Source organism: Dermacentor variabilis, chromosome 2 (genome assembly GCF_050947875.1).
Source record: "Dermacentor variabilis isolate Ectoservices chromosome 2, ASM5094787v1, whole genome shotgun sequence".
Classification (NCBI taxonomy): domain Eukaryota; kingdom Metazoa; phylum Arthropoda; class Arachnida; order Ixodida; family Ixodidae; genus Dermacentor; species Dermacentor variabilis.
This window is the reverse complement of record NC_134569.1, coordinates 58880164-58908141: the sequence shown is the minus strand read 5'-3', so window position 1 is coordinate 58908141 and position 27978 is coordinate 58880164. Positions and strand designations below refer to the sequence as shown.

Here is a 27978-nt window from a genome sequence, read left to right as displayed (position 1 = left end):
GATGCGCCAGTGACACTTGAGGCTTGCTGTCACAGCGTCCCTCTACACTATACGTCGGATCCTACCGGGGGCTCTTTCTTTTTTTTTTCATTGGAGCAACGTTACTGCGGTAAGTACAACATAAGCTTGTCACATCGGCTGAGCAGAAGGGACAATGAGCATGGCTTTTTTTTATCTAGTTTTGTTTTCTTTCTTTTTTGTTTGCCAGAGTTTTCTTTAAGCCTGTGAATTCACGCGTCACTCTTCTCGCCTTGCAGCAATTTGGGTTTATGAGTTGCGAAGTGAGATTTAAATTTCAAGTAGTATTGGTGCAATGCCTACTGTCCGCTTATTGGGTCGCTTAACGGTGTGGAATGAAGAAATGAATATCTCGCCTCAGAACGACAAAATAACCATTTTGAAAGCGACCGAACGATGGGCTGCATACCTGCGATGACATTTTGCTCATTGAAACACAATGTCGGCTTGCAAGGTACGCAGAGTACACTCTTGGTCGCTTCTGTGTCTGCATTGCTTTTCGGCTTTGCTAACGCACAACGTCATCATCTCAGTAGAGAGTGCATGGGGTGTTGTAGTGCTTCCTTGCTTTTGACGAACTATACGACGAACATAGCCTTCCTAAAAACGATCCACAAAAGAATCAGATGAAAGGAATCGAAATAAATTTTGAAATGAAACAGACCTATAATATATGGTCGCTCCGTGAAAAAAATAGTGTCGGCTTTCATTTGTTTTGTTGTTTTTTATCGCTTACCATGAAATGGTTACATGCATACTGCCCCTTCTGCCCCTGAAATATGTAGCTATAGGATAAATTCTTTGGATGCCTATTAAAACTAGAACAACTTGAAATCGTGATTTTACGGCAACTGTGCATCGTTATCCAAGAAACGCCGCTGAGCGTATTGGACTTATATTACAAGACGTACACTTAAAAATACCACGTAAATATTTGGGGCACGTTACTTAATCCCTGGATTCGCAGAAGCAAACGCCACCTGCAAGGTTTATGTTCACTGATGCACACAATGGAGAGAGAGAGAGAGAAATAACTTTATTTATATAGCCGGCAAATTGGGGGGGGGGGGGGGGGGGCGGAGGAGCAACCCCGCCTAGATGGCGGCCAGAAGCCCTTGAGCTCTAGCGGCATCCTCGGCCTGCTGGACAGGCAAAAGTTGGTCTTCGGGGGCCGAGCTGAGCAACACAGTCTCCCACTGCTTCCGATCCTGAATTTTTTGGCCTTGTCGGGGCGCCTGAGGGCAGGCCCACATAATGTGATCCAGGTCCGCTCTTTCATGACAAAATTTACAATTGGCACAATTGGAACTAAATTTTTTGGCTTTTCAGGCCAAAATATCGATCGCACGCCGTAGTGCGGGACTCCGGAATAATTTTAACCACTTGGGATTTTTTAACGTGTACCCAATGCCGGCACACGAGCGTTTTTTGCATTCTGCCCCCATTGGAACGTGGCCGCCGCGTCCGGTATCGAACCCGCCACCTCGAGCTCAGCCACCCAACGCCCTAGCAACCGAACGGCGGATGAACGCACAAATTCGCAGTGACCCCAATTGTAGACCGCAAGATATACGCGGTAGTTATAAATATAAGTACCACGTATATATTGGCTGGAGTTTTCTAGCAGCTAAAACAGTGCGCAACTGTGCCTGACACAACAAGTATTTAGGTGAATGTATAAGCATAGTTTCAGTATATATAGATGTTATCACCCGCAATTGCAGTTGCTGCGTGAATTGCATTCAAGGTTACACAGGAGGGGTGAATAAGGCATCTTGCCTCAACGATACTTAAATTACCTCAGAGCTTTCAAAAATCAGTTACGTAGGTTGATGGAAGCAATGTCTTGTTACTTTTGTAGTTGTTGTTTGGAGGATGGGAGGGGAGATTTCCGGAGGTTCTCGAAAGATCTTTCAGCGCGTTCTCGCGGTTTTCTAACCTGCAAAGCATATCTAAAACTTTAATACAAGAATAAGTTTGTCTATTAGCGTCAATTAGGCTTCATTATTGCTATTTGAGGCCAGCTAAGCATGCTCGCTATGAAACTTTGTGGCTGTCTTACGCGGCCTCTGAAGCGCTGTTGGAACACTGTTAAACAACCAGGGGTGCTATAACGTAAAATTATTCCAAACTTTTCTATTCCAACTCTGCTATCAGCCCTACACGATTGGTCAAAAACTTTTTTCGACCACGCCCACTTCCCCTGTCTGTCACGCGACGTCACGAAAACCGCGATACTTCCCCATCTGATATGATGCGTACACACTGATTATGCATGATTTGACAGAAAAAAAGAAAACAGTTATTTCTAATTCGACCCCTTTTCGCCATTAGCCCTCGGCTATTGGTAAAAAGTTTTCGGGCTGCACCCACTTCACCTGCCTTTCACGCGACGTCACAAAAGCGCACAAGCTCACCGCGTCAAAGTGACGTGTACGCGATAAAGATGCATTAATATGCCGAACAAAACTGAATTTTCTTCGGAATAGCCGCAGGCTGCCCCGTTCCGAAAGGAATAAAAGATGGCTGCCGCCGATCGCTGAGACACGGGCTACTCGCACCTGCCCGCAGAGCATGGGCGTATTTGAGTCTAATAAATCTTCTTGCGTGGACATGTAACGTTTTCGAGCCCTTTCGGCACGTTTACCACCTCAATCTGCCAACTCTTATTTGCTGAGGGTCAGCTTTAGCGTCATTCTTAAGCTTCCGTTGCATGCCGCCGTGATTTTCGACCAGCCACCACAAGCTAAGTAAGGGAAAGCCGACCAATCGCAGACGCCGGCACCACCCTTTTCATCCGGTTATCGATTTTCAGTGCACTGGCTCTGCCCCAGAGAATCCCTCTCCACTTGAGCGTTCTCCTCGCCTCTTATCAGCCAATTAGATACGACAAGCCGCTCAGTGTAGGCAATGTTATTCGTTTTTCAAGCAAACCAAAGTGACCTCCTATGAACGAGGAGAACGTATTATTGGTCTGTTCAGACAACCCTGCGGGTGACCGCCCGGTGCTTGCGTCGGTGGTTACGCAAATTTGACGTCAGGAGATTGGAATAGAAACATATTGGAATAGTTTTACGTTATAGGGCCCCAGTTCAATATGCAAATGTTAGCACAGGCAATCGAATGTTTGTTATGAGTTTTAAAATGACGTGCAAATTCACTCAAAGGCATTGCAAATAAACCAGCCCCAAGCGCTTCAGGGGTGCTTCGAGCATTCATTACAGCTTGCATCTGAAAAATTCGCGATCAGGGGCGCTATAACGTAAAACTATTCCAATATGTTTTTTTTCCAATCTCCTGACGTCAAATTTGCGTAACCACCGACGCAAGCACCGGGCGGTCACCCGCAGGGTTGTCTGAACAGACCAATCAAACGATCTCCTCGTTCATAGGAGGTCACTTTTGTTTGCTTGAAAAACGAATAACATTGCCTACACTGAGCGGCTTGTCTTATGTAATTGGCTGACAAGAGGCGAGGAGAACTCTCAAGTGGAGAGGGATTCTCTGGGGCAGAGCCAGTGCACTGAAGATCGATAACCGGATGAAGAGGGTGGTGCCGGCGTCTGCGATAGGTCGGCTTTCCCTTACTTAGATTGTGGTGGCTGGTCGAAAATTACGGCAGCATGCAACGGAAGCTTAAGAATGACGCTAAAAGAGACACTCAGCAAAAAAGAGTTGGCAGAATGAGGCGGTAAACGTGCCGAAAGTGCTCGAAATGTTATACGGCCACGCAAGAAGTTTTATTATACGCAAATACACTTGTGCTCTCCGGCAGGTGCGAGTAGCCAGTGTCTCAGCGATCGGCGGCAGCCATCTTTTATTCCTTTCGGAACGGGGCAGCCTGCGGCTATTCCGAAGAAAATTCAGTTTTGTTCGGCATATTAATGCATCTTTATCGCGTACACATCATTTTGACGCGGTGAGTTCGTGCGGTTTTTTGACGTCGCGTGACAGGCAGGTGAAGTGGGTGCGGCCCGAAAACTTTTTACCAATAGCCGAGGGCTAATGGCGAAAAGGGGTAGAATCAGAAATAACTGTTTTTCTTTTTTCTGTCAAATCATGCATAATCAGTGCTTACAAATCATGTCAGATGGGGAGGTATCACGGTTTTCCTGACGTAGCGTGACAGACAGATGAAGTGGGCGTGGTCGACAAATGTTTTTGACCAATCGTGGAGGGCTGATAGCAGAATTGGAATAGAAAAGCTTGGAATAGTTTTACGTTATAGCGCCCCAGTATTACTATTAAATCGTTATTCAATAGTTTGTATCTTGACCCTACTCTCCTTTCGGCAATTTAAATCCATGTTAACGAAGTACCCTATACATTTCTACAGTATGTATTATTAACGTATAACTGGATGGCTGAACATTTGCAGTTATGCGTACTGTTGGCCTATCAGAGCAGAAGCAGCTTTTAGTCGAAGTGACCCGTCGTCATGATGCAGCCTTCACTTTCGCAGCTACGGGCTCACGGCGTCGACTACCGTTTGCAGTGGGTATACATTCTTATAATGGCACAGAGACGTTTAAAATCCAGGTGGTCGCAATTATCTTGAATCTTTCGTTACAGACACTGTTATTCTACCTGGAAACTGCAGTGGTGACGTAGTAGCTATGGCGTTAAGCCGCTAAGCCCGAGGGCGCGGGATCAAATCCCGGCCGCGACGACCGTGTTTCGACGGGGGCAAAATGCAAGAACGCTCTTGTGCGGAGCACTGGATGCAGCCTAAGAGACCCCCATGTGGTCGAAATGAATCCGGAGTCCCTTATTATGGCACGCCTCATAATTATAGGGTGGTTTTTGCATTTAAAACCCGAAAACATTTTTTTTCTACCTGGGATGTTTTTTCTTAGACGTGAGCAATCAAGAGGTGAAAGACCACTTGTTCGTATACGTTGTCAGTTTCACTGCGCAGTAGTAACTTCCAATTTCCCATAGGCATCGTTATTTCTCCCGTTCCTGCGCTGCATATTAGGCGCAGATGTCACTGTTTTAAGAACAAAGTTGAAGTGCAACAACTTGTGAGCGGGCGCGCGCATCATGCGTACTCTATACTAGACCGCGCACTGCGACACAACGACACAACGTCATATGTCCTCATCGTTTAAGCCTGCCTCGCGAATAGACGCGCCCAACGGACTCGCGAAGGCCACGCCAAATGGTGGCGGATGCTGGCGGCGACCTCGAAGCAAGAAGTAATGAAAACAAAACGAGAAACAAGGGCACGTGCATGCGTATTTGGCAACCACCGATTGCTCGATTCCGACAGACGCGTGGATGGGCTGTGAGGTTGGGTGAGGGGATCAGGTGAGGGGCGCCCGAAAGAGCATGCGCACTGGGAGCCTATACATACGCGTGCAAAGAGGCGGTATCGTCTCTTCGAGCGCGTATGCCCGCACAGCCACCCCTGGCGCTTCCTCGCGCAAAAGCAAACGGTCCGATACACGCTGCCGAGAAGCTACCGCTCTAGGGATCGGAAACATGTGCTACAACATCCACCCATCGTTCAGTTGAGGAAATCACGATCCGTCGTATCCACTTTTTCAAACTCCTTAAAAGCGAAACCTACTTTGCTCGCCAAGCCGTACTATAGTCGATTTGCCGTAGTCAAGGAGGAAGGAAAACTGAGGAGGGGGCCCTGATGTCCACTCTCTGTGAAGCTAAGTGAAGCCGGAAGTTGGCGTTGCTCCGTTATTATATCGGACCAGTTCTCCTCTCTTGTTTACATTTCTCGCGAAACCACACCGCGCAGCCCGCAGCCGGGCTGCTCGGGCGCGCGCGCTCCGCAGCAATAGTAAAGAAAACGATATAATTGCGATGTCTTATATCATTACCGTTGCCGAAATCACGTTGCAAATAGCTCATAATGAACTTTGCAAATTGGGCTGTGTGGTCGAATCCACTGCTTTTAACGGGTTTTATGAAAATAAAGATGCTTTATATGGCCAGCCAATTGAACTATTCTTATCAATCGTAGGTAGCAGCCGCTGTGCAGTTCTTGCGTGTTCTCTTTTAAAAAAAGGTCGCTTTTTATAGCTGCCTTCTACTTGCTTTTCTCTGCTTGGCCTTTCTGGGGCTTTAAGATGGACTTGCGAGCTAGACGTCTGGCGATACAAAAAGAATTTACGCATTCTCACTGCACTGTAAGAATGCACTGAAAACACGTACGACACACCGACACATTTGCGATGCATCTGGAGTTTATGAGCACAAACACGCATTCTCGCTGTGGCTTGAGAAATCGGCGTGCTTTATTGATCAGTTTTCGGGTGGCCGCGCATCACTGCGACAGTACGTCGGCGAGGAGGCAGAACGTCATTTCTGACTACGCGTTTACATTTGTTGAATGCGGCCTGAGGTGCCTCCTTCCCACAGTAAGTGAAGGTTCACGGAACCAAACTTTTGCGATCGCCGCCGCACGGTGCAGAACACTATATATATACGCGCGTAGAACCGGCCTACGTGCAACCACGGAACAGCCGTTTGGTGCGTTCGTAGGCGTACTGCATTGTGTGGAGCCTTGCTCACCCTTGCAGCGCATCCGCTAAGCATCCCTTCCCTGCGCTTCTCGCGCGCACAGATAAGATACGCCTGCGGTAGGGAGGATTCGTTCCTTAAGTCAAAGCAGCCGCGTCTTTCCCCTCTTACCGGATGAAGCGTCGACTGGCCGGCGCACGGTTCTGAGGGCAGCAAAATGCGCATATTCTGCGTAACGCTCTATCAGCACGTGTACCGTGGTACACCTGTGCAGGTGTGCATGAACTTCAAACGTGCTCTGCTTAAAAGACTACGTGCAGTCGCGAGTACTGCGAGAAACAAGCAACAGTTAAGCAACATGTGTTTTAATATGCACAAACACAAGTTGTTACTGAACACAAATGTTCTAAAACAAAGAATATGCATTCTTGCATAACGTACGTTCTACGTGCCGCAAATGCACCATGCGCTGTCAGTAGCAGGAATCACTGACCTCTGTTTGGATCTGACTGCTTGTACGATCTGTTGGGAACTCGGCGCTGACGCCCGTGGTTGTACCTGGGTCGCAAGCCCCAAGGGTAGCGTTGGCCTGGCGGCCTGGGGTACAACTGGAAGCATCCGAAGGTCCCGGCAAAGCATGAGTCGACTGGTAACAACAAAACAACTTGTTTATTTTAACATCGCAAAGAGTTGGCGGTCAGGTTTGACCGTAGTAGAGAGACGGGAGAGCACTTCACTCAACAGAAGAAATCGGAGCCCTCTTTTTGGCGTCCGGGGGCAGCTGTTTTTATACTCTCGCAGTTGAGGGCAAGAAGGAACCCCTCAAAAGACGAGCACGTGAATGTACAATGGGCTAATGGTGACGCACACTGTCGTAGCGCTGCCGTAGCACCATGTTGAGCACGATCTCGTAGCACCCTGTCGTGGCGCTGCCGGTCGGACACAATAACTGTAATGAGAGGCTGGTCCCTGCTTTGGCATCGCCTGTTTCGGGCATAATGACTGGAACGAGATCCCTGCTTTGGCATCGCCTGTTTCGGGCCCAATAACTGGAATGAGATCCCTGCTTTGGCATCGCCTGTTTCGGGCACAATGACTGGAACGAGATCCCTGCTTTGGCATCGCCTGTTTCGGGCCCAATAACTGGAATGAGATCCCTGCTTTGGCATCGCCTGTTTCGGGCACAATGACTGGAATGCGAGGATGATCCCTAGGCGGTCGCACCGCCGCAGTCGCGCCTGGAAACACCTGGCGATGAGTGTTGCGGCGACGACGATCGGGCCAAAATGTCTGCCGCCCCGCCGCAGTCGCGCCGGCAAAACCACGTGTCGCAGGCGAAACGCAACAGACCGCCCCGCCGGGGGAAGGAGATCCCGATGGACAGGGGACTGCATCCGCTGTCCGGAGGGATGTCGCTCGATGATGCTCATAACCGAAGTCGGGCGTCCCTCGACGTTTCTTGAGCGCAGCGCACAGAGAAGGCCTTGTTCTCTTGTTCAGGTTCGCACGGGACACTGCAAAGTGACTTCGGGAGAGTTCACATTTTTGTTCTCGTTCCCGGCAAGCGTTAGAACTACGCTGAAACTCAACCGCTCAGTCAGCAAGCACGGCACAACCCTCACTAAGCCCTGCCAGGCTCTTTCCCCTTTTTATACCACTGCCTAGTTCCTTACAGTAGTCTAGCATCACTCAGAACGCGTCCACAAATTGAAAAATTGCACTAGAAAGCATATCATCACTTTGAAACACTAAACAAAAGCAATATGTTAAAAAAAATCCTGCCTCAGGAAGAAAACATCAGTAACAAACAATTTTGAGGCTGATTCCTACGTTAGGGGCTTCGACTTAAGCCATCGGCGTTACCGTTGAGACTCCCCTTTTTGTAACGCACCTCAAAGGAATATTGTTGTAAAGCGAGGCTCCAGCGCAGGAGGCGGCCATTTTTGGGAGAGATGGTCTGCAGCTATTGGAGAGGGCAGTGATCCGTCTCAATGATAAACCTCGAGCCGGCTAGATAGCATGACAATTTCTGAACAATTCGTGCTGGGCCCTCCCACTGCACGTCTAGTTTGTTGTTTAGCGATGTGCGTAATATCATGACCTCATCGCCAACCTCAAAACGACGGGCCCTGGCTGTCCGATCATAATAAACCTTGGCCCTCTGCTGGGCCTTTGTCATTGCTTCACCTGACAACTCCTGTGCCCTTCTTAAGCGTTCGAGGAGCTTAAGTACGTACTCCACCACGACTGGGTCGTCGCCCCTACCTTCCCATGATTCTCGAAGCATGCGAAGCGGAGATCGAAGCGAGCGACCGTACACCAGTTCAGCTGGCGAAAACCCCGTAGCCGCATGCGGCGCGGTCCTTAAAGCAAACATCACCCCAGGCAGACACAGCTCCCAGTCAGTTCGATGTTCAAAACACAACGCTCTCAACACGCGCTTCATGACGGAGTGGAGCTTCTCAACGGAATTCGACTGTGGGTGGTACACTGAGCTGTGTAACAGCTTTACCCCACCTTTCGAGAAAAGTTGTCGTCAAAGCGCTAGTAAACACTGTGCCCTGATCTGATTGGATTTCCGCAGGGAAACCAACTCGCGCAAATATGGACAGTAGTGCATTAACTATCTCAACTGAGCTGAGTTCTTTAAGCGGCACTGCTTCAGGGAACTTTGTCGCTGGGCAGATCACAGTCAAAATGTGTCTGTACCCCGTGGCTGTTACCGGCAGAGGTCCCACAGTATCAATAACGAGCCGTCTAAAAGGCTCCGTAATGATAGGTACCAATTTCAACGGCGCCCTCGATTTGTCCCCTGGTTTGCCCACCCGCTGACAAGTGTCACATGTCCTCACGAAATGGTCTGCGTCCCGAAAACACCCTGGCCAATAGTACTCTTGCAAGAGACGGTCCTTAGTTTTCTTAACTCCTAGGTGTCCGGACCACGAACCCCCGTGTGACAAGCGCAACAGATCCTGACGATAGCATTGAGGCACGACCAGCTGATCGAACTCCACTCCTCTGCGGTCTAGATACTTCCGGTACAGGACTCCACCCCTTTCCACAAAACGCGCAGTTTTCCTGGCGATACCTTCTTTGACATTGCAGCGCACGTTTTCCAGGCTACCATCCTTCTTTTGCTCGGCTATCAAAGCCGACCGGCTGACTTTTAGCAACCTATCAAGTCCGTCTGACGTAGGCGCGATGAGCAAATCAGTAGATAGCTCTTCTAACTTTCCCGAATCGGGATTTTCCTCTCCAGTATCTGGCGCCTTCAACGCTACAGACTCAATTTTATTCAGTTCGGGCGTGCTCTGAATATCAGCTTGCTGCGCCTCTGACCCTTTTTCGTTGTTTGATAACGTCGGCCCCGCAACTACCGCCTTTGCAGCGAGCTCCCGAACCTTCGATCTGGTTAAGGCCTGAACACTAGCTTCACCAAACAAAAGCCCCTTCTCGCGCAGGAGGTGATCGGACCTGTTTGAAAATAGGTACGGGTACTGGGGTGGCAGCATAGATGACACTGCCGCCTCCGTCTCAAGCGCTCCGAAAGGTCCTTCAATAAGCACCTTTGCTACCGGCAGACACACGCTATGAGCTTCCACGGCTTGCTTGATCCATGCGCACTCGCCCGTGAACATATGGGGTTCTACATAAGACGGGTGAACTACATCCATCGTAGCTGCGGAATCGCGAAGCACTCGGCACTCTTTCCCGTTCACGAGGAGGTCTCGCATGTAAGGCTCGAGAAGCTTCATGTTCTCGTCAGTGCTGCCTAATGAAAAAAACACAACTTTTGGTGTTGTTTCCGGACACTGCGCCGAAAAGTGACCCGGCTTCTGGCACGTATAACAAACGCGCGCTCGCCTCATCTCGAACCGCTTTCTGCGTTTGGCTGCCGCCGTCTCTTTACGTCTGGTCGGACTGCTTTCACTCGCATCCGCACTACGCGTGTCCCCCTTTAATCTCATGGGCGTGAACTTCGGCCTCTCAAACTTCGAGCCAAATTCACCCTTTTGACCGTCCTTAGCTCCGCGAGCTCGACGCGTCACAAACTCCTCGGCTAGCTCAGCGGCTCTAGCCACCGTACTCACGTCTGGCCTATCCAAGACCCAGTATCGCACGTTCTCCGGTAACCGACTATAAAACTGTTCTAGCCCGAAGCACTGCAGAACTTTATCGTGGTCACCAAACGCTTTCTCTTCTTTGAGCCACTCCTGCATGTTCGACATAAGCCTATACGCAAACTCTGTATATGACTCACTTCTGCCTTTCTCATTTTCCCGAAACTTCCGACGGAACGCCTCCGCAGACAGCCGGTACTTTTTTAGCAGACTCGATTTTACTTTGTCGAAATCCTCTGCTTCCTCTCTATCCAAGCGAGCGACTACGTCGGCCGCCTCGCCGGGTAACAAAGTGAGCAAGCGCTGTGGCCACGTTTCCCGAGAGAACCCCTGCTTCTCGCACGTTCGCTCAAAGTTAACCAGGAACAAACCAATGTCCTCTCCAAGCTTAAACGGCCGCATTAGGTCAGTCATTTTGAACAATACGCGTTCTCCTGCACCGTGTGCCTGACTTCCATTACGAGCGCGTTCCATCTCTATCTCGAGACGCTTCATTTCCAAAGCGTGTTGATGGTCACGCTCTTCTTTTTCTTTCTCTTTTTGTTCTTTAAGTTCGCGCTCCTGTCTTTTTGCAGTCTCCCTCTCTTCAATAGTCTCAAGGCATTCCGACAGCTCGTCATCCTCAGCCTCTAACTCAAGAATAGCCTTTATCAGTTCCGGTTTTCTTAGTTTGTCTGAGACATCCAGACCCAACTCTCTTGCAAGCTCCAACAATTTCGGTTTGCGCAACGACTTCAAATCCATGGCTGCTCTGAATGCTGCTTTCTCTACTGCCTATTATTGTCTTGCCGCAACTAACCCGGCAGCAACGACAACCACAATTACCAGCTCTGTTTCTAACACTAACAAAAAGCCTGGCAAAGCTCAGAAGAAGAAAGTCCCGCACTCACCAAACCTCGCAGGCAGGAATTCCGCGCAGTCGTTCCGCTGCAGGCAACCAGTCGTCACACAGGGCTCGTTGCACTGCTCCCGGATCGTCGTTGAGCTGCTCAGCATACAGTCAACTGCATCTCTTCGCTGCTGGCCTCCGTTGTCGCGATCTCACCGCTGGCAGACAGTTGTTTGAAGTCGTAGGCGATCTCACCGCTGCCAACCAGATGTTTGGACCTGACTGCTTGTACGATCTGTTGGGAACTCGGCGCTGACGCCCGTGGTTGTACCTGGGTCGCAAGCCCCAAGGGTAGCGTTGGCCTGGCGGCCTGGGGTACAACTGGAAGCATCCGAAGGTCCCGGCAAAGCATGAGTCGACTGGTAACAACAAAACAACTTGTTTATTTTAACATCGCAAAGAGTTGGCGGTCAGGTTTGACCGTAGTAGAGAGACGGGAGAGCACTTCACTCAACAGAAGAAATCGGAGCCCTCTTTTTGGCGTCCGGGGGCAGCTGTTTTTATACTCTCGCAGTTGAGGGCAAGAAGGAACCCCTCAAAAGACGAGCACGTGAATGTACAATGGGCTAATGGTGACGCACACTGTCGTAGCGCTGCCGTAGCACCATGTTGAGCACGATCTCGTAGCACCCTGTCGTGGCGCTGCCGGTCGGACACAATAACTGTAATGAGAGGCTGGTCCCTGCTTTGGCATCGCCTGTTTCGGGCATAATGACTGGAACGAGATCCCTGCTTTGGCATCGCCTGTTTCGGGCCCAATAACTGGAATGAGATCCCTGCTTTGGCATCGCCTGTTTCGGGCACAATGACTGGAACGAGATCCCTGCTTTGGCATCGCCTGTTTCGGGCCCAATAACTGGAATGAGATCCCTGCTTTGGCATCGCCTGTTTCGGGCACAATGACTGGAATGCGAGGATGATCCCTAGGCGGTCGCACCGCCGCAGTCGCGCCTGGAAACACCTGGCGATGAGTGTTGCGGCGACGACGATCGGGCCAAAATGTCTGCCGCCCCGCCGCAGTCGCGCCGGCAAAACCACGTGTCGCAGGCGAAACGCAACACCTCAAAGGCGTTCATTGCACAGATTCCGAAACGCATCGGTTTCAGCATGCGATGGCACGTTAGCATGTTTCCGCCGAAGAGCGGAAAATTTTCCGCGGATATTCTTTCTTTCACTGCCATTGCCGTGCCGCGGTACATTGCGTACAGCGTTGCATGCGCATTCATTCCACGAGCTTTAGTTCCTCCTGTCCCACCTCAACATCCGGGATAGCACGGTCCAGATAACACAGCGCAACAAAAGACGGAGACTAACGCAAACCTGCCCACACGGTGCCTTTGCCACGGTATGAAACCTACGGAGCAACACGTGTGAGTGCACATACCCATAACAAACCCGACATTGTGGCCCGAAAGCCTGGCCGCCACAGCAAAGGAAATAAAAACAAATGCAGCAAAAAAAAGGATCCCACTTCGTCATTTCCTCCACCTTTTTCTCCTAGTGCGCGGAGGTTGTATGGCCTCTACTCAGTTTTCCTTACTCTTGGCCGCAGTAGTCAGGCGCGACAATGGGGGTCGAAGTCGCGCCTCTGGTCCCCATTAAGCGCGTTGTAGCAGTGCCCGCAATGACGTAATGTCTGCTCGAATGCTGCAGCGTACACACTCTCTCTCTTTCTTAGTGCTGACCTGCGAACTGCCCACAGCTTGACACGGGACAGCGGAGCTAGCCAGTCATGAGCGCTCTTCTAGCGGGGCTCGCCCTTCCATCCCTCTGGGACTGGCGGTGGATCACCACTGCGCTCGTCTTCGCAGTATCCTACTTCGTCGGCCGCTTCTACTACCGGGTGTCCAAGTATCCGAGGGGGCCGTTTCCTTTACCGCTGGTCGGAAACCTTCTCAGTAAGTGACGCAAAACACCGCTTTTATAGAAGTGGTGGGAGTTAGGATCAGGGAAGGTAGAGCCAGTTTGTGTATCTGCCACTATACGATGCCTTCTTCGATCACACCGCTCGTGCATTACCAACGCCCCACCACCAACTTGTCGCATCTTTCAGTCATTCTGAACGTTTCTTTCGTAATGCGTTTGGAGTTTTCCAAGTCATTTACTGTTTATGACATTTTTCTGTTTTATTATGAAAGGAAAACATAGTTGCGTGTATTCACGCCTTAGATCCATTAGCTTAACTTCAAATTTTTCTCTGTGGCATTAATTTAGTGTACTTTGTAAGGTTCAGGTACATTGCTTTAGTCTAACGTAGGAAGGTAAGTTCCTGCATTTCTAAGTGTGTCAATTGAATGTAGTAGATTTCACTCTTCCATCATTCACGGAAAAATTGATTGCGAACGCGTCAGTTTTCACATTCTATCGTTAACTCCTTGTTAAGGTGCCTCTCCGGTCTTCACAGTCACGCTTTCAAGTGGTAGAGGGTTCGGTGTCACTCTGCTATTTTTAAAGTGCAGTCTCAATATTTTCTGACCTTAAGCGAAAATCTGGATTCTGTTCTCGCTCAGTAGAAAAGTGGGGGAGTCTGTAGAATGACAGAACCATTGAGTCTGTCCATTGCCCCTTATACATTCGCGAGCTCATTAAATTATTTTCTTCTGTTTTAGCGTTCGCGAGGGATAACTGCGTATTCTAATTTTAGCTCAACGATAGTCACGTATGCTATAAGTTTAGTTGCTGTCAACGTGTTCATTAATTTATGTCGCTGTCCTGTGATACAGTGACCCCTTTGCCTCTGCACACCACCATTAGGGTATCAGCCACTCGAGCAGGGCAGTTATGGTGCAGCTGGCAGTAATTTTCTTTTTTTTTTTTGCCATTACATGCACATGTTAAAAAGAAACCTACTAAATACAGCTATTAGATACATGCAAATTCCAGCTAAGAGCCTTAGTTATTGCGGCTTGACTTAGCGGCCGACGAAGAAATTTCTACGGGAACGACAGAAAGTTTCCGTTCCTGATTATTTTCATATAAACAACTTTATCATCAGTAACACTTCGCAGTTTGTCTAACATCTTCCATGTATTCGTCTAAAGCAGTTCTGGCATCATTAAATACGTAATTTGACTTTATCAGGTTACAGGCCTGAGTGATTATTTCATTTTCTTGGTCACGTTTTTCCAGTCACAGACGAAACAAACAAGGTCGTCACTCACCTCGTGCGTTCTCACAGCACTGTGGAACACCAGCCAGCGTTTACATACGTGTCGTATGGACTAACATGATCAGAAGAGAGGTGTACATTGTTTCCATGGCCTTCGCAGGCCTTCGCAACGTCAACTTGCCCAACAAGGCGATCGAATGGTCCAAGGTGTACGGAGACGTCTTCACCCTGTGGATGTCTCACAGGCCCATGGTTTTTCTCAACAGCTACGACACCATCCGTGAGGCGTCCCTTGATCGCCGGCACGAGTTTGCCGGACGCTTTTCAACCAAGATGGGTGAGCCTTCATGCAAATGAGTTCGCTTGCAACGTTTTATTTTACGTCTAGTCGCTACACGCTTCCCCGGTCATTTACTTCAATTTCACCAGCTTCATGCTTATCTTTATTTATTTTTTCATGCTCATATTTTAATCGTACAAGCGGTACGCGGTTACGTTTAAAATTCGATCTTCTGCTCGCTGTATTCACTGCTCGCCTAATAACATTCGTCGGCGATACACGAACAACCCCACCGTCAGGAGCGCCGGTTGTAATGTTTAAGGACAGCTCCGCTGATATTGTGATCCCCCAACTATAAGCAACCACAAATTTCATGTTCACCCACTATAGCGTGTTGCACTGGAAGTGAATATCTTTGTTTTTGTTTAGATATCAGAAAGAAGCCCGCAAACACACTCGAAAGGGGCCGCGCGACAAGTCTCTCGGTACTTTTTTAGTATCGCGGACGTTATTTAAAAAAAAGAAGAGAAACAGCTATAAAGCACGTATTGAGCAACAGAAACATGTATCGGGAGTGTTCTTTATGACGCTCTACAATTTCCTTTTTGACACTCTTGTTCTTTAAGAAGTTAATTAAATAATAATAATTAATTATTTAATTTGCCCAAATGCAAAAAAAAAGATACGTTGACTTGCTCCAAACGACGGCAAGAACAATTACCTTGGTTCTTTCCAGCTACGGAACACCCGCATATTTTTAAATTTTGACAGAAGCTGCTTAGGGAATCTTGTATGTAGTATAACACACATACGCGTGCAACCACACACGCACACTTGTATACACACAGGCGCAAAACACATACACATATAGACAAACAAACGTGCGCGTGCGCACGCACACACAAAAGTGCTCACAACAGCGCGCACGCAGAAAAAAAAAAGAAACCACGCAAGTGTGTCTTATGCTACTACCAAGTTTGCCGCAAATTAATGCAACCTGCCGTGGTTGCTCAGCGGATATGGTGTTCGGCTGCTGAGCACGAGATCGCGGGATCGAATCCGGGCCACGGCGGCCGCATTTCAATGGAGGCGCAATGCGAAAACACCCGTGTACTTAGACTTAGCTGCACGTTAAAGAAGCCCAGGTAGTCAAAATTTTCGGAGTCCTCCCTTACGGCGTGTCTCATAATCAGAAAGTGGTTTTGACATGTAAAACCCCCATACTGAAAAAATATATATATAAATGCAGTGCTTCAGGGTTGGTCCATCATCAGCGTTGATGCCGCTAACCAGGAGCTGATGTAACTTTGCTATTGCAATCATAGAAGCCAGTGTCGTAAAAACAGAGACCAATGTTTTCCTCCAATGCCTGGCGCAGAACGACTTCCAAATTTCGCTGACAAGCGGGATATAGGGGTCACCATTATACGAGAAAGGTGAATGTTGTACTATGTGCTTTCGCGACATCACGTCTTGAGTAATAGGCGAGCTGCCAATACGGGCCTCACACCCTGCTCAGTCTCGACATGTACAAGCTTAGATTTCTTTCTTTTTTTTATTTTTTGTTTTGAATTCCAGGTACCCTACAAACCCAGGGAAATCACGATATTATGTTCGAGGATTACAACCCGCGTTGGAAAGCACTTCGAAAGGTGGCCCTCCTTGCTGTTAGGTTTGTAGTCCTTATTCACAGCGGACGCTTCTGTGACAGCTACTCGGCATGTACGGAATTCATATTATTACAGAAGGGAAGCTGATCGACGCTTTGAAATTGTCGAAGTCTTCACTTGTTTTATACATTGAACTTTATCAACATGCGATCAACCCTCGAATACAATAAATTTACGTAAAGATACCTGGAGATAGAAACTCTAATGTGCTAAACAATTGCACATTTTTCGTTCAGGATTTAGACACGCTGTCCGAAGGCGTTGAATCATGAGTAAGACATACGTTATTAAATTCGATGTGCTGTGCATACAAGCAACGGGGAAGTAGGCACTTCGGATGAGCGCTCTTTTCTTTTTTTAACCGGACACATTCGTAGCAAGTTAACCGACTATGACGGAGCCGGCACAAGTATCCAGCTCTTGAATCCTTTTCTTCTTCCTGTGAAAGCAGCACGCTCTTCCTCTGCGAGCGGCGTTAATCTGTGACACTAAAAAATGTCACACGCTTCACGCTTCTCCGTCACGATCGCAAAGTTCGAACTGTGCTTACAACCGAGCACAACGATTTTCCGTTTTACCTGTTATTTGTTCAATCGCAGGAAGTACGCCGTCAGCGAGTCCCTCGAGAAGCTCTGCACGGATGTTGTCGACTCTTACGTGGACTCCCTGAAAGAGGGCCCGCAGGTTGTCGAATCGAGAGAGCCGTTTCTGCACATCCTGTTCACCCTCGTTGGAGTTTCGGTCTACGGTACAACGTACGGACCATTCTTTGTCATCGCGTTTTGCCTAAAGCTTGAAGCGCCCTGGCTTTTGTTCGGGGTGTCGGCGCAGTACTGCGCCAGCCGCGAGCACCAAACAACGAAGGAACATTTGGCGAATTAACTTCGAAATCAGATGAACTTGGAATAACGTCAGGATAAGAGCTCCAACGGAAGCGACTCGCCTTCACCATGGCATGGCACACGGTTCGCGCTTGCTGCGCTGCAGGCTCGCCAGTCTTCTCGCTTATTGCTGTCGTCGCTGCAATATGAATGCATCGCTGCGCATGCGCGATGGTGCGCGAACTCTTGGATGTGAGAACGACCGTGCTCGAAACTGTGTCACAATCACGCGGTCGAAGCCGTCGGCACGTGCAGTCCGTTACATGCTGACGTGCTATCGGGGATCCCAACAAACCATTCAGCCAGCTGCAATTTGGCAACATGACGAATGTACCCTCCTAAATTGAAATTTCATGCCCAGGTGAGAAAAGGCTGTATTTTGATATCATTGGATTTGCTAGCCCAGCTGATAGCTAGAAGGCAGTGAATTTAAGTGGCTGCTCGTGATTCTGATTTAGTTCTTACAAAGACAATTTAGACACAGAGGCAAGTGTTGCTGCCGCGTCTGTCCTTGCGTGTGGAATTCAGACATATTTCCCCATTGTCTTGCCACCGAATGGGTAGATTCCTCCGTGTGACTATTGCCACTGACGATACTACAGTGTGCCGGCAGCCACTGATAAAGCATATCGCATTCAAAAGGCACAGTGCGATAAGGGGACGCTACAAAGGCGATAGCAGCATGCGGACACTCGAGGCGCGTTTGGGCCGTCGGGGGCGTCGTTGTTGCTGCCGCCGCCGAGCGATCACGTTGTCGATGGCGAATCCCACACGTGTAAAGGCTTAGAAGGTCGCCGAGAAGCGCAGTGGCCTTGGTCGCAAATGCGACGAAGCCAAGTGGACTCCCGGTCACGTTCCACTTTATCGGCTCGCCTCCCGCTGCTGGTATGAGCACTGCGCGCGCATGCGTAGCTATTGCCGCTGAGTAGCCATGTTCGTACCACACAACTGTACATGCGTTGGTCTTAGCGGAACGGACAGTTAATGTGAAGCTATAGCTATTTAATCCTTTCGTTGGGCACTGATAAACGTCGAAGGGTTTCCATCAGTCTCATCTCGTGATCCAAGGCGATGTGCGTAACGCCGACGCTCCTAATTACGCCAGCTGTTTCGAGATACCTAGTCCCCGTTAAGGGGCTGTTTCTGATACCGAGCAACCGTTACTCGCATTACTCGCATGCTGCATCACGCTAACGTGAAGCCTCCACCTATTGTTATATGTGTTATATAGAGCACCATGCGAGGATCTCAAGCGCAACACTACACCTTGCTATCGGTTTCAATATTTCCCTTGGCGGAACGAACAACTTTCGTTTCGCATTGCAAGTGTTGTCCGCCTTTCATAAGTCGGCAGAGAAATTCATCCTAGAGCATCGAATTGTCTGACGAAAGGGACAATATGCTACATTGCTTTACCGTTATAAGGTGTAATGTATGCTTTAGTTGAAGCTTTCCTAACAGGAGTCGCAATATTTCTTTGTAGCTCGAGTGGCATAGGCCAATCAAGTACGATATTTTATTTATTGAGTTCGTTTTCATGCATACATATTGAGCCAGCGGGAAAAAAAAAAGAGCCGATGAATAGATTGACGAGTCCTTACCCCACAGAAATCAAGAAAAAAGCGAGTGACAAAACTGGAAGTCGATTACACATGAAAATTTAAATAAGTTTTTGCTAATGATATACTAAACCTTCAAATTCACTTTTAAGCTTCTCTTTTGGTAATTTTTAAGTGGGCCGTCCCCTGGTGAAGAATCGAGCCGTGTGTTGCGAATAAATTGCTTGCACACAAGCGTTTGAGCTATCTCACACGACGTCATCAACAACAGCAGAGCTTCTTGCAAAATTGTCTTTGCCACGCTACATAAATTGAATGCCAAAAGGGGAACAATGGGTCATCCTTTGTGTCTCGGAGGCAGCTTTGTCTTCCCTCCATAGTGACATTAGGAATTCGCAAAACATGCCATTAGTTAACTAGATACTAAAGGAACTCACAAAAGTAAGTGAAGAAAATCGCACGGTAATGTTCCAATAGATACCTGCCCACTGCAACATATCTGGGAATGTTGCAGCAGGTAAGGCACATGGACAAGCGCATGTTATTAACGCCACACGTGGTCTGCCTCTAACACAAGGCTAATTGCGCCGCATACTAAGGCAGATCCCAGCCCGTGGCTTCAACGCGACATGGTTTCATCGCAACTCGATATCTTCATATTTATTTCACATGGACCCATTGTTGAATTTAAAATCCCGTCCACATTATATGCAACCAGCGTCCTTGAAACGCTCATTCACCATCCGCGGTTGGGTACCGCGTGCACAAAACACTTTCTACAAAAAATTTCAACAGCTGATAGTGCGGAATGCACTTGTGACCACGATTATGATGTACAGCTTCTTCTGCTGGAATTTCCGCGATACGACACACACAGTCAACGCTTAGCACTTGATTTAGTGGCATTATATCGCAGGCCCTTCAGCCTCGGGGGAAAAGATCCTGGGCCAACATACTCATTGCAAAGATGAGCGTTAGTGGCCCTTCAAAGATTTCTAGAAGCGAGCAATCTTCTCTGAAAGTATTGAATATAGTGTTTAAATGTGATAGCATATTCTATGTTTTTATATTACCCGACTTTGGCCAATCCAACGCCTGGTCCTTATTTTGGTAACTTCACAAGAATTTAATCCATGATTTCTTATGTGTCCTTACTTTAGTCTAGCTATGTGACCGGACTTTGTGTTTACTTTAGTGCACATATGTGACTGGACTTATTGTTGCTGTGTTTATGAGTTTACTTTCAGTTTTAGTGGGACATTAGTGTACTTACGTGACTGGACTTTGTGTTTTATGATGCTTATGTTACCGGGATTGGTGTTTTTACAATTTCAATATTTTTGTTGTGACTTATTACATTTTTTCGAAAATCTCCATGTGAAAAGGAGTAGCCGGCGCCAATTGAAGGCGACAACATCTCCTAAACACCATAGATTTAAAAAAAAAACGCACTTGAATCTAGGGAGCCGTGTGTTTAGGCACTGTTACTGTGCGAGACACTGATTTATAATTGAAAAAGAAGAAGAAAAAGAAAGCAAGGAAACCTCAAACAGAACGTGTTAAAAGATCGTGCCTAAACAGTACCAGTGCAGCTCACATGGTGGATCTGTGCTTGGATCTGGTTTTCTCGTAGTCCAGCGGGATGAGTGCTGCAGTAAATATATTTTAATAGCCGCCAAGCTAGAATGACCCATTACGTGGAATTCGATGCAAAGCGAAGCAAAACTTACCTATTATTTTTGCAAGCGGTCAGATATTATTGATCGCATTTCTCTGGCATTCACCGCTAAATCGCCATTGAATGTTTTTAAAGAATGTCTCCTTTTCGCTTTTAGAATTCAGTCTTATCGATGAAGTCGGTGACTGCCACACTGCCTATAAGCCTAAACAGTGCTCTGAACAATTATTGGGCTTGATGCAATGTAACACTGAACTGAACTAAATGTCTCTGCATGCTTTTGTAGGTTAGATAAAGGAGAAAGTAAGTTAGGCGCTTTGGCATTCTAGCGGTCATCTAATCTGAACAGAGCAAACCTTGGCTTTTGCGTACCATCTTCAACTAGGAGGCTACATTCAACGCGCAGGTCACGGCAGTCACCAAGCGTTGCGCAAGAGTAACACATGACGGAGCTGGCTTCTCTGCGCAGGGTGGACGAGGCCCAAAAGGATATCAATCTAATGAAAGAGCTCGACCGCAAGTTCTATGAGATTGCCCCTAACGGGCTGCCAAGCGACATCGCGCCCTGGCTGGGAATATTGTACCGGCACAGAGAAAAGGAGATAGAAGATCTCTTTCGAGATTTCACTGCAACTTTTGACAGGCTGTTCAGCGCGGCTGAAGCCACTTACGCACCAGGTACGTATAGAAGCATACGCGTTACGTTAACTTTCGAGCCACTTTTATGCTGTCTTTAGCGAAGAACCTACGCGAATAATAACGTAATCTGGCTTTATACCTGCGCCGACGACAGTGCTTGCTTCGGTTTGTCAGGATGATGCTGGTATCCCCACGTTGGTCGATAAGACTGCGCGTCTCGAAATAACAAACAAATCAAACACACTATTTTTGCCCCTTTAAAGTGAAACTTTAAAGGGGCATTAGGTCTCAAAAATCAATAATATTTATTTCACCTGTGTTATGCTTAGCGTATTCAGTATATAACTGCCTCATTTTATGAATTTTTATATTATTCTTTTGATTCATTGATGAAAAGAATGTTTACTTGGGAAGTTCCGTTTCCTCAGGCTTTTCTTTTATAAATGCAGTTTATTACTACTTTTGCGGCAAACGTGTTCTTTATAACAAAAAAATGCAGAGGTACGATCCCTACGTGTTGGTTATATTATTTTTTATGTCGAAATTCCCTATCATCACAGCGTGATCTGAGGTTCTGTTTTCTTTCAGGCAAGAAGGAGAACTTCACTCATGCCATGCTGTCCGCTCGTGAAGAAGCTATACGTGAAGAAAAGGGTGACGCCGAATATCTGACCAAGGGCAACATGGTTCAGGTTGTTTTAAACATATTTGGAGGTTGGTACGTCGCGGGGTGTTCGTCCGCTTGTTTCCCCTCTTAGATCACGTCCCACAATAAGAGTCAGCGTGGCCGTGGTGTGTATTACAAAAGCAATGCCCGAGTTATCTTAACATCTTCACAAGGGCTAGTAAATGGGCTTCTTGTTCAAGTGAATGACTTTCTTATTTCGTGGCTTCATGCCGCTTACTACAGTAAAGAAGTCTTATCGAATGTAGCACAACAAGAAATGACAATGGTATCTTTTTTTCGAAACGTCAGCCAGAAACACCTGAGAGGTTTCTGACGCAACATTGTTCTCAAGTGCTGCATTTCTTTTTCATTTGGAAATTGCGCAGTATATACGCCCGAATTTCGTGTTATTATCCAGTTTAAAGAATCAAATAAGGACGTGCCTTCTTGGTATTTTGCACAATTAGCGATGCTAACGGTAGAGGGACAGCTGTATTACCGACATACTGAAACGTGTTCTTTATCCGGTGGCCACTTTTAACCGGCTAACAAATGTTAAACGGTATCGCTCGGCGTAGGACGCGCCTGCATCTATCAAACGTTTCTCGCGTGTTATCGATAGTTATATCCGTTGGCTGTTGTGACAAAGCCTTTTGTAATCTGAATGTATACGCGACGCGAATTGTCCAGTACTTTCTGCAAGACATGCGGGCACCAGCGATTGCGCTAGAACCTTCGACGACTCATATATAAAAGCCGACGTGTTTGACCAACTGATAAGATTGTCAACTTCCACCGACCCTGCATGCATGCAGCTACCGTTGTGCTTGAGTATAACTTGTTTTGCTTGGCACAAGTACGCCCAGTAAAGAGTTAAATTCCTTACTCACAGTTTTGACAATGTGTCGATCTTCACCATCACTACCTAGAGTCACTGGAAAAAAATTCAGAGTACCGCAAAGGTCGAGATTTGACTGGGAACACTGAGCGGCCACCGCCATTTACCTTCCAAGCCCACTGCGTCGCGGGAAGGCTGCCATGTTGGAAGAGCTTGATATTCGGTGACACATTGGGTTGCGTGTTTACTGAAGTACAAATACTTTGTGCTCGAAGATAATGGTTGCTAAGAATGAAAAGAAAATCTTATTTTGTTCGAAGTAATACAGCCGCTGGTTGTTTTGCACGCCGATGATGTTTACTGCTGGAACTGTGCTACGATTGTGGGCAGCAGCTTAGCGCTGCTATCGGGAACTTATGTACGCGTTTTTTTCCCTTCCGCGGAGCGAGCTACGAATGAAACATTTCGTCATTTCGAGCCGCAATGAGGCAAGCTTGTGCTTTTGGGCATGAACATCGTGGACCACCGCCGTGTTCTATTGAATGTTTCCAAGCAGGACGAAAGTAACACCTGACAGTGTCACATGTACGTACGTTCACTGTATAATTTCACAAGCTAAATCGGATACATTGAATTTAGTTCGTAATCGGATACCGCGCGTTCTCTGCCGGGCGACTTCGTCCGCCGTATACGCACGACACACTGCGACTGCCGTGTGCGCACCGTTGTTTGGCCCTGATCGTAAGACGATCTGTGCACAGCAGGTATAAAAACTAACTTCGATGACCATTTTGCGCACTAAATATTGTGGAAGGCCAATATGAGCCATTTGCGTGATTACAGCAACGTATATGTACTTCTGTACACTGATCATGAGCGAGAGTTTGCTACATTGCTATTTATGAACGGGGATGTATAGTGCATTCATGAGCGGCTACTCTTCTCACCTTCTTTATGAGTGTTTTCTTAGACTGCCAAGATTTGCCGCCTGTGTAAAAAAAGAAAGGCAGGAACGCCCGCTGGTGACGCAGCACTTTTTTCTTCTAAGTTACATGGGCGATGTATAAAATTCTTGTGCTTTTAGAGCGGTTTATGTAACATGCATAGTGACAGAGTGAAACTAAAGCTAATGGGTGTTCTGTTGTTTTGTATTACTTATTATGCATCAAGCACAACATTATTTGGGTATGCACCGTAGCATTTCAACATAAAACATATGTATGTTGACTTCAGTTCATTGCATGTGTACGGCTTACAAGCTCAAAATTTGAAGCATGCGTTGTGAATATCACCTGTCCGTTGGTTTCAACCTCAAAATGCGTATGTAAAAATGAGCGAAGGATAAATGGAATGCCCATCCACTCTAGGCTTCTCAAAGTCTTCAGCACAAATATGGTCCAGCAAATGTTTGTTGTATGGATAGAAGTGTGATGCTGGTCACCCTAACGCTGGGCTGCCCAAGGAGGCTCCCAGGGCTTTTTTGAATGAAATTCCGTTTCAGAAATGTGAAACAAGAAAAACATGAAAGACAGCTGTAATAATAAGTTGAAAGACCCAACTAAAGAGACGAAGAATACGTTATAAAGGTTTAGAAGTTTACGCAGTGGGACAACGAAAATGGCTCCATTGAGGTGTAAACACGCATGTGGCCGCAAACACGCAGCTTCAAGGATAGCTGACATTTAACCCATTTCTATTTTTCTACCAGTGCCAACACAACTGCACAGAAAGTGGCCGTTATGTGGACGCACGACATGCACTGACCATGTTTTTATTGACTGCGATCATCACGGTCTGCGAAAAACAAGTGCCATATGGACCAAGTGACTCGAGGCGACAGCGCGCTCACGTGTGCGGAGAAATAATGCGAGTACTTGGTGCATGTAAGGACGCGGAATTCTCGCGCGACAAGTGTGCCTTCGCGTGCCACGACCCCGGAATAATCGCGTGTGTTTAGCAACAAATGCGTACACGTGTACCCGCGTCAAGCGTGCAAGACGCGAACGATCCCTGCTAGGAACTCCCATTTTCGTAGCATCGCTAACACGGCGTGCACTTCGCTTAAATATATTCTAAAACAGTGCCGAAAAGCACAAGCAAGGTGTACTTATACCTCGCACACGCGGGTGTTTTTTGTAGGGTTGAAGATCTCCCGGCCGATTCTGTGTAACCACGCAGAACGACGCTCTCGGTCATTTTTCCCGGTCGAAATCGAATAAAAAGTCTTTCCAGACTCGATTCAGTTGCTACATCCAAAGGCGCAGCAGCCAGGCATGATTTCCTTGCAGTCAAACGCGAGCGCGACAATAGGAACACACTCACAAAAAAAAAAAGAAACGTAGGAAACCCGCGCTGCCTGCGCTCTAACTCAGCCGGCCCACGCGGCGCTTGGAAGGTATATGGCACCCCAAAGTCACGTGGTACGGTTGGGCCAATGAACGCGTCGGTGGCGCGGGAAAGACGAATGCGGTACTCTGAATTTTTTCCCAGTGACTCTATCACTACCCTGTGGCAATATTCTTGAAGCTCAATCGCGGTTTTGATGTGCTATTTATTACCCCTTAGAAACCCTCAGTGTCCTGCGTGTACTGCTCTACGTTCTAGGCAAATTCTGCTGACCATACTGTAATTATATTATTTGTACTAAAAGATAACCTGATGTTGCTGCAGCCGCTACGGACACTTCAGCCGGAGAACTACAATGCCTTTTTCTGATGATGGCGAAAGAGCCGTGGATTCAAACAAAGATTCAAAAAGAAATTGAGGCCACAATCGGTGAGGACCTATACTAATCACGAAGTTTCTGGTTTTTTTTGTTCTGTGCAGCAATGTTAGTTATAATGCCTTTCACACATATTCAACGCTTTAGCAGTGTTGTTAACACTCCAGGAGATCGCTTACACTGCAAGATGATTTCAAAAAATCGACATTGTATTTCTAGTTTCTGTTTAATAGATCGTCATTGGTTAATTATCAGAGGGCAGGCAGTTTACTGCACATTGTTTATTTTTATTATTATTTGTTTCTTTAAGAGTAAGCATTTTGTTCGCCACTAACAGCTGAGTTTTGCAAGCTTATTAAGCAATAGTCTTTGTATATTTGCGGCTAATAAATTATTTCCAGTCGTGCTGCATAACGAATATCAAGAAGAAATGTCGTACGCTTACATGGGTGTGCCACTTTAACAACTTTCCCAGGAAACACGCCGCCTCTCTACAAGGACAGGGAAAAGATGCCTTTCACTGTTGCCTGCTTGATGGAGACCCTTCGGCGCTTCCCTGTAGCTCCCGTCGGATTACCGCACAACACCACTACGGACACTAAAGTCGGTGAGGGCATGCATTAGGTTGGTCACGGTCACGGTAGTGCTCCGGCCTAAATAATGAGCTTAACTGTCTCAATGACAGAACTTTTTCTCGTATATTGGGACACATAGCTGTCGTCATCACATTAATGTTATCTCGTTGGTATGCCGTCCTGTCGGCGTTGCGGATGCAGTTCCATCTTAGCGACGCCAGTTGCAGTTGCGACGCCAGTTGTTAAAACATTTTTTGAAAGCCACTGTCGGTACTCAACAATAAAGTTATGGTTACGTGGAGAAACAGAATAGCTTATGAGATAAATTGCATTGTGGCACATTCCCTATATCTTTCTTTAACTGGGATGTTCAAGAGGGATCGGCGACGGGAAAGTGTGCCCATCGCAATGCGTGGATCAATCGGCAAGCACTGCTTGTATATTTTGCAAACTGACCCCGTATATCCATACAAGACCCCAACTTAGAGTTATATCTGATAACATTCGTGAGCCAATAAAGACAGTGAACATGATAATGAAGTCGAACAGCAACGACAAACGCCGTTATAAATAAAACATTTGATAATCAGGTCCATGGGCCTAAGAAACAACTGTCGGACATTGTGTATTCTTAAGAATCACCGCAGAAAAATCACCATAGTGTTTTACCTTAATGGCTGTGGCATTGTGCTGCTAAACTTGAGTGAGTACGTTTGGTTCTCGGCCGCGGCGGCAGCATTCGAATGGTGTGGAATGCAAATCTGCTTGTGCACCTGGGTTTGGGTGCACATTCAAAAACCCCCATGTGGTCAAAAGTAATCCGGTGCACTGCACAACGGTGTTCCTAACAGACAAATCTGCAGCTTCGGGACGTTAAACCTAACAATTTAATTTACCACGAGGATATCTAGGATATCTCTATAGCGAAATATAGCATTCTGAAGGCGCCGACCAGTGATCCACAACGCAATAAAACGATGAAGAAGAAAAAGACATCTTGAGTGTGACGCTGGAAGTACAATAGCACCAGGGTATCATAACGCTTGGGCGATTGATCACCACGATGATGATCAACAATGAGAAGCAGCAGCAGCAGCACGTTGCCACTGCCGCCGCCGCCACCTCTAAATTTTTGTGTCATCAGCCAGACACAAAGTAAGAAATAATACAGGCATTGTGAAAGCAGTACGTGCCTCATGAACTACTAAAACTTGCACTTATTCACGCATACTACATGGAAAACTACAGTTGTGGTTAGGGTTTCGAAGACCTCTTCGCGTTTTTCCATGTCTCGGATTGTCTTTACGTGCGGCACGCTCGTTAGATGGCTCTGCAGGCATAAAAAACACCTCTGAAACCAGCACGAAACGCGTCCAGGCTGGAACCTGATTGCAAAACGTGTTCGTTTTATGCAGGAGGTCTGGAGATACCGAAGGACACGGGCATATTCAACAACTTGTATGCTGTCAACCACGATCCTAAGATCTGGGACGAGCCTGAAAAGTTCCGTCCGGAGCGATTCCTGGATCCCGTCACCGGCAAACTTCGCCGAGACCCCTTACCGCTGCTTACGTTCGGCATGGGACCGCGTACGTGTCCCGGAGAGAAGCTGGCTCACGTGGACATGTTCTACATCCTTGTGCGGCTCCTGCAGCGGCTAAGCGTCAGTGCAGGCGAAAAGCCACCAAACGTGGACACTGATGGCCTCGGCACGAACATCTTTCTGCTTCCTGCCGAGCAGAATATCGTGTTCACCAGAAGGAACTGAACACGTCATCGGATTTGTTCCAAAGATGCAGCTATTGTTCTATACGTGTGGACATTTTTGCTGACAATTCGTCGTTGCAATTGC

At 47.4% G+C, this 27978-nt stretch overlaps 1 protein-coding gene across 1 annotated transcript; it reads left to right on the top strand.

Moving 5' to 3' along the window:
• Positions 1–27938, top strand: LOC142571932 (cytochrome P450 2B15-like). The gene is made up of 10 exons (XM_075680660.1): positions 1–109; positions 13187–13406; positions 14778–14954; positions 16476–16569; positions 17167–17322; positions 21155–21363; positions 21913–22038; positions 25500–25604; positions 26027–26158; positions 27542–27938. Exons 2-10 carry the CDS (start codon positions 13241–13243, stop codon positions 27892–27894), a joined length of 1518 nt encoding a protein of 505 aa, XP_075536775.1. The 5' UTR covers positions 1–109; positions 13187–13240; the 3' UTR covers positions 27895–27938.
• Positions 27939–27978: the final 40 nt, after the last annotated feature.

Excerpts from the sequence above, each read along its gene's own strand:
- LOC142571932 (XM_075680660.1), top strand. The coding sequence starts at position 13,241 with ATGAGCGCTCTTCTAGCGGGGCTCGCCCTTCCATCCCTCTGGGACTGG. Across the intron at positions 16,570-17,166 it reads GTGGCCCTCCTTGCTGTTAG|GAAGTACGCCGTCAGCGAGT; the intron begins GTTTGTAGTCCT and ends GTTCAATCGCAG. Across the intron at positions 22,039-25,499 it reads TGTTTTAAACATATTTGGAG|CCGCTACGGACACTTCAGCC; the intron begins GTTGGTACGTCG and ends ATGTTGCTGCAG.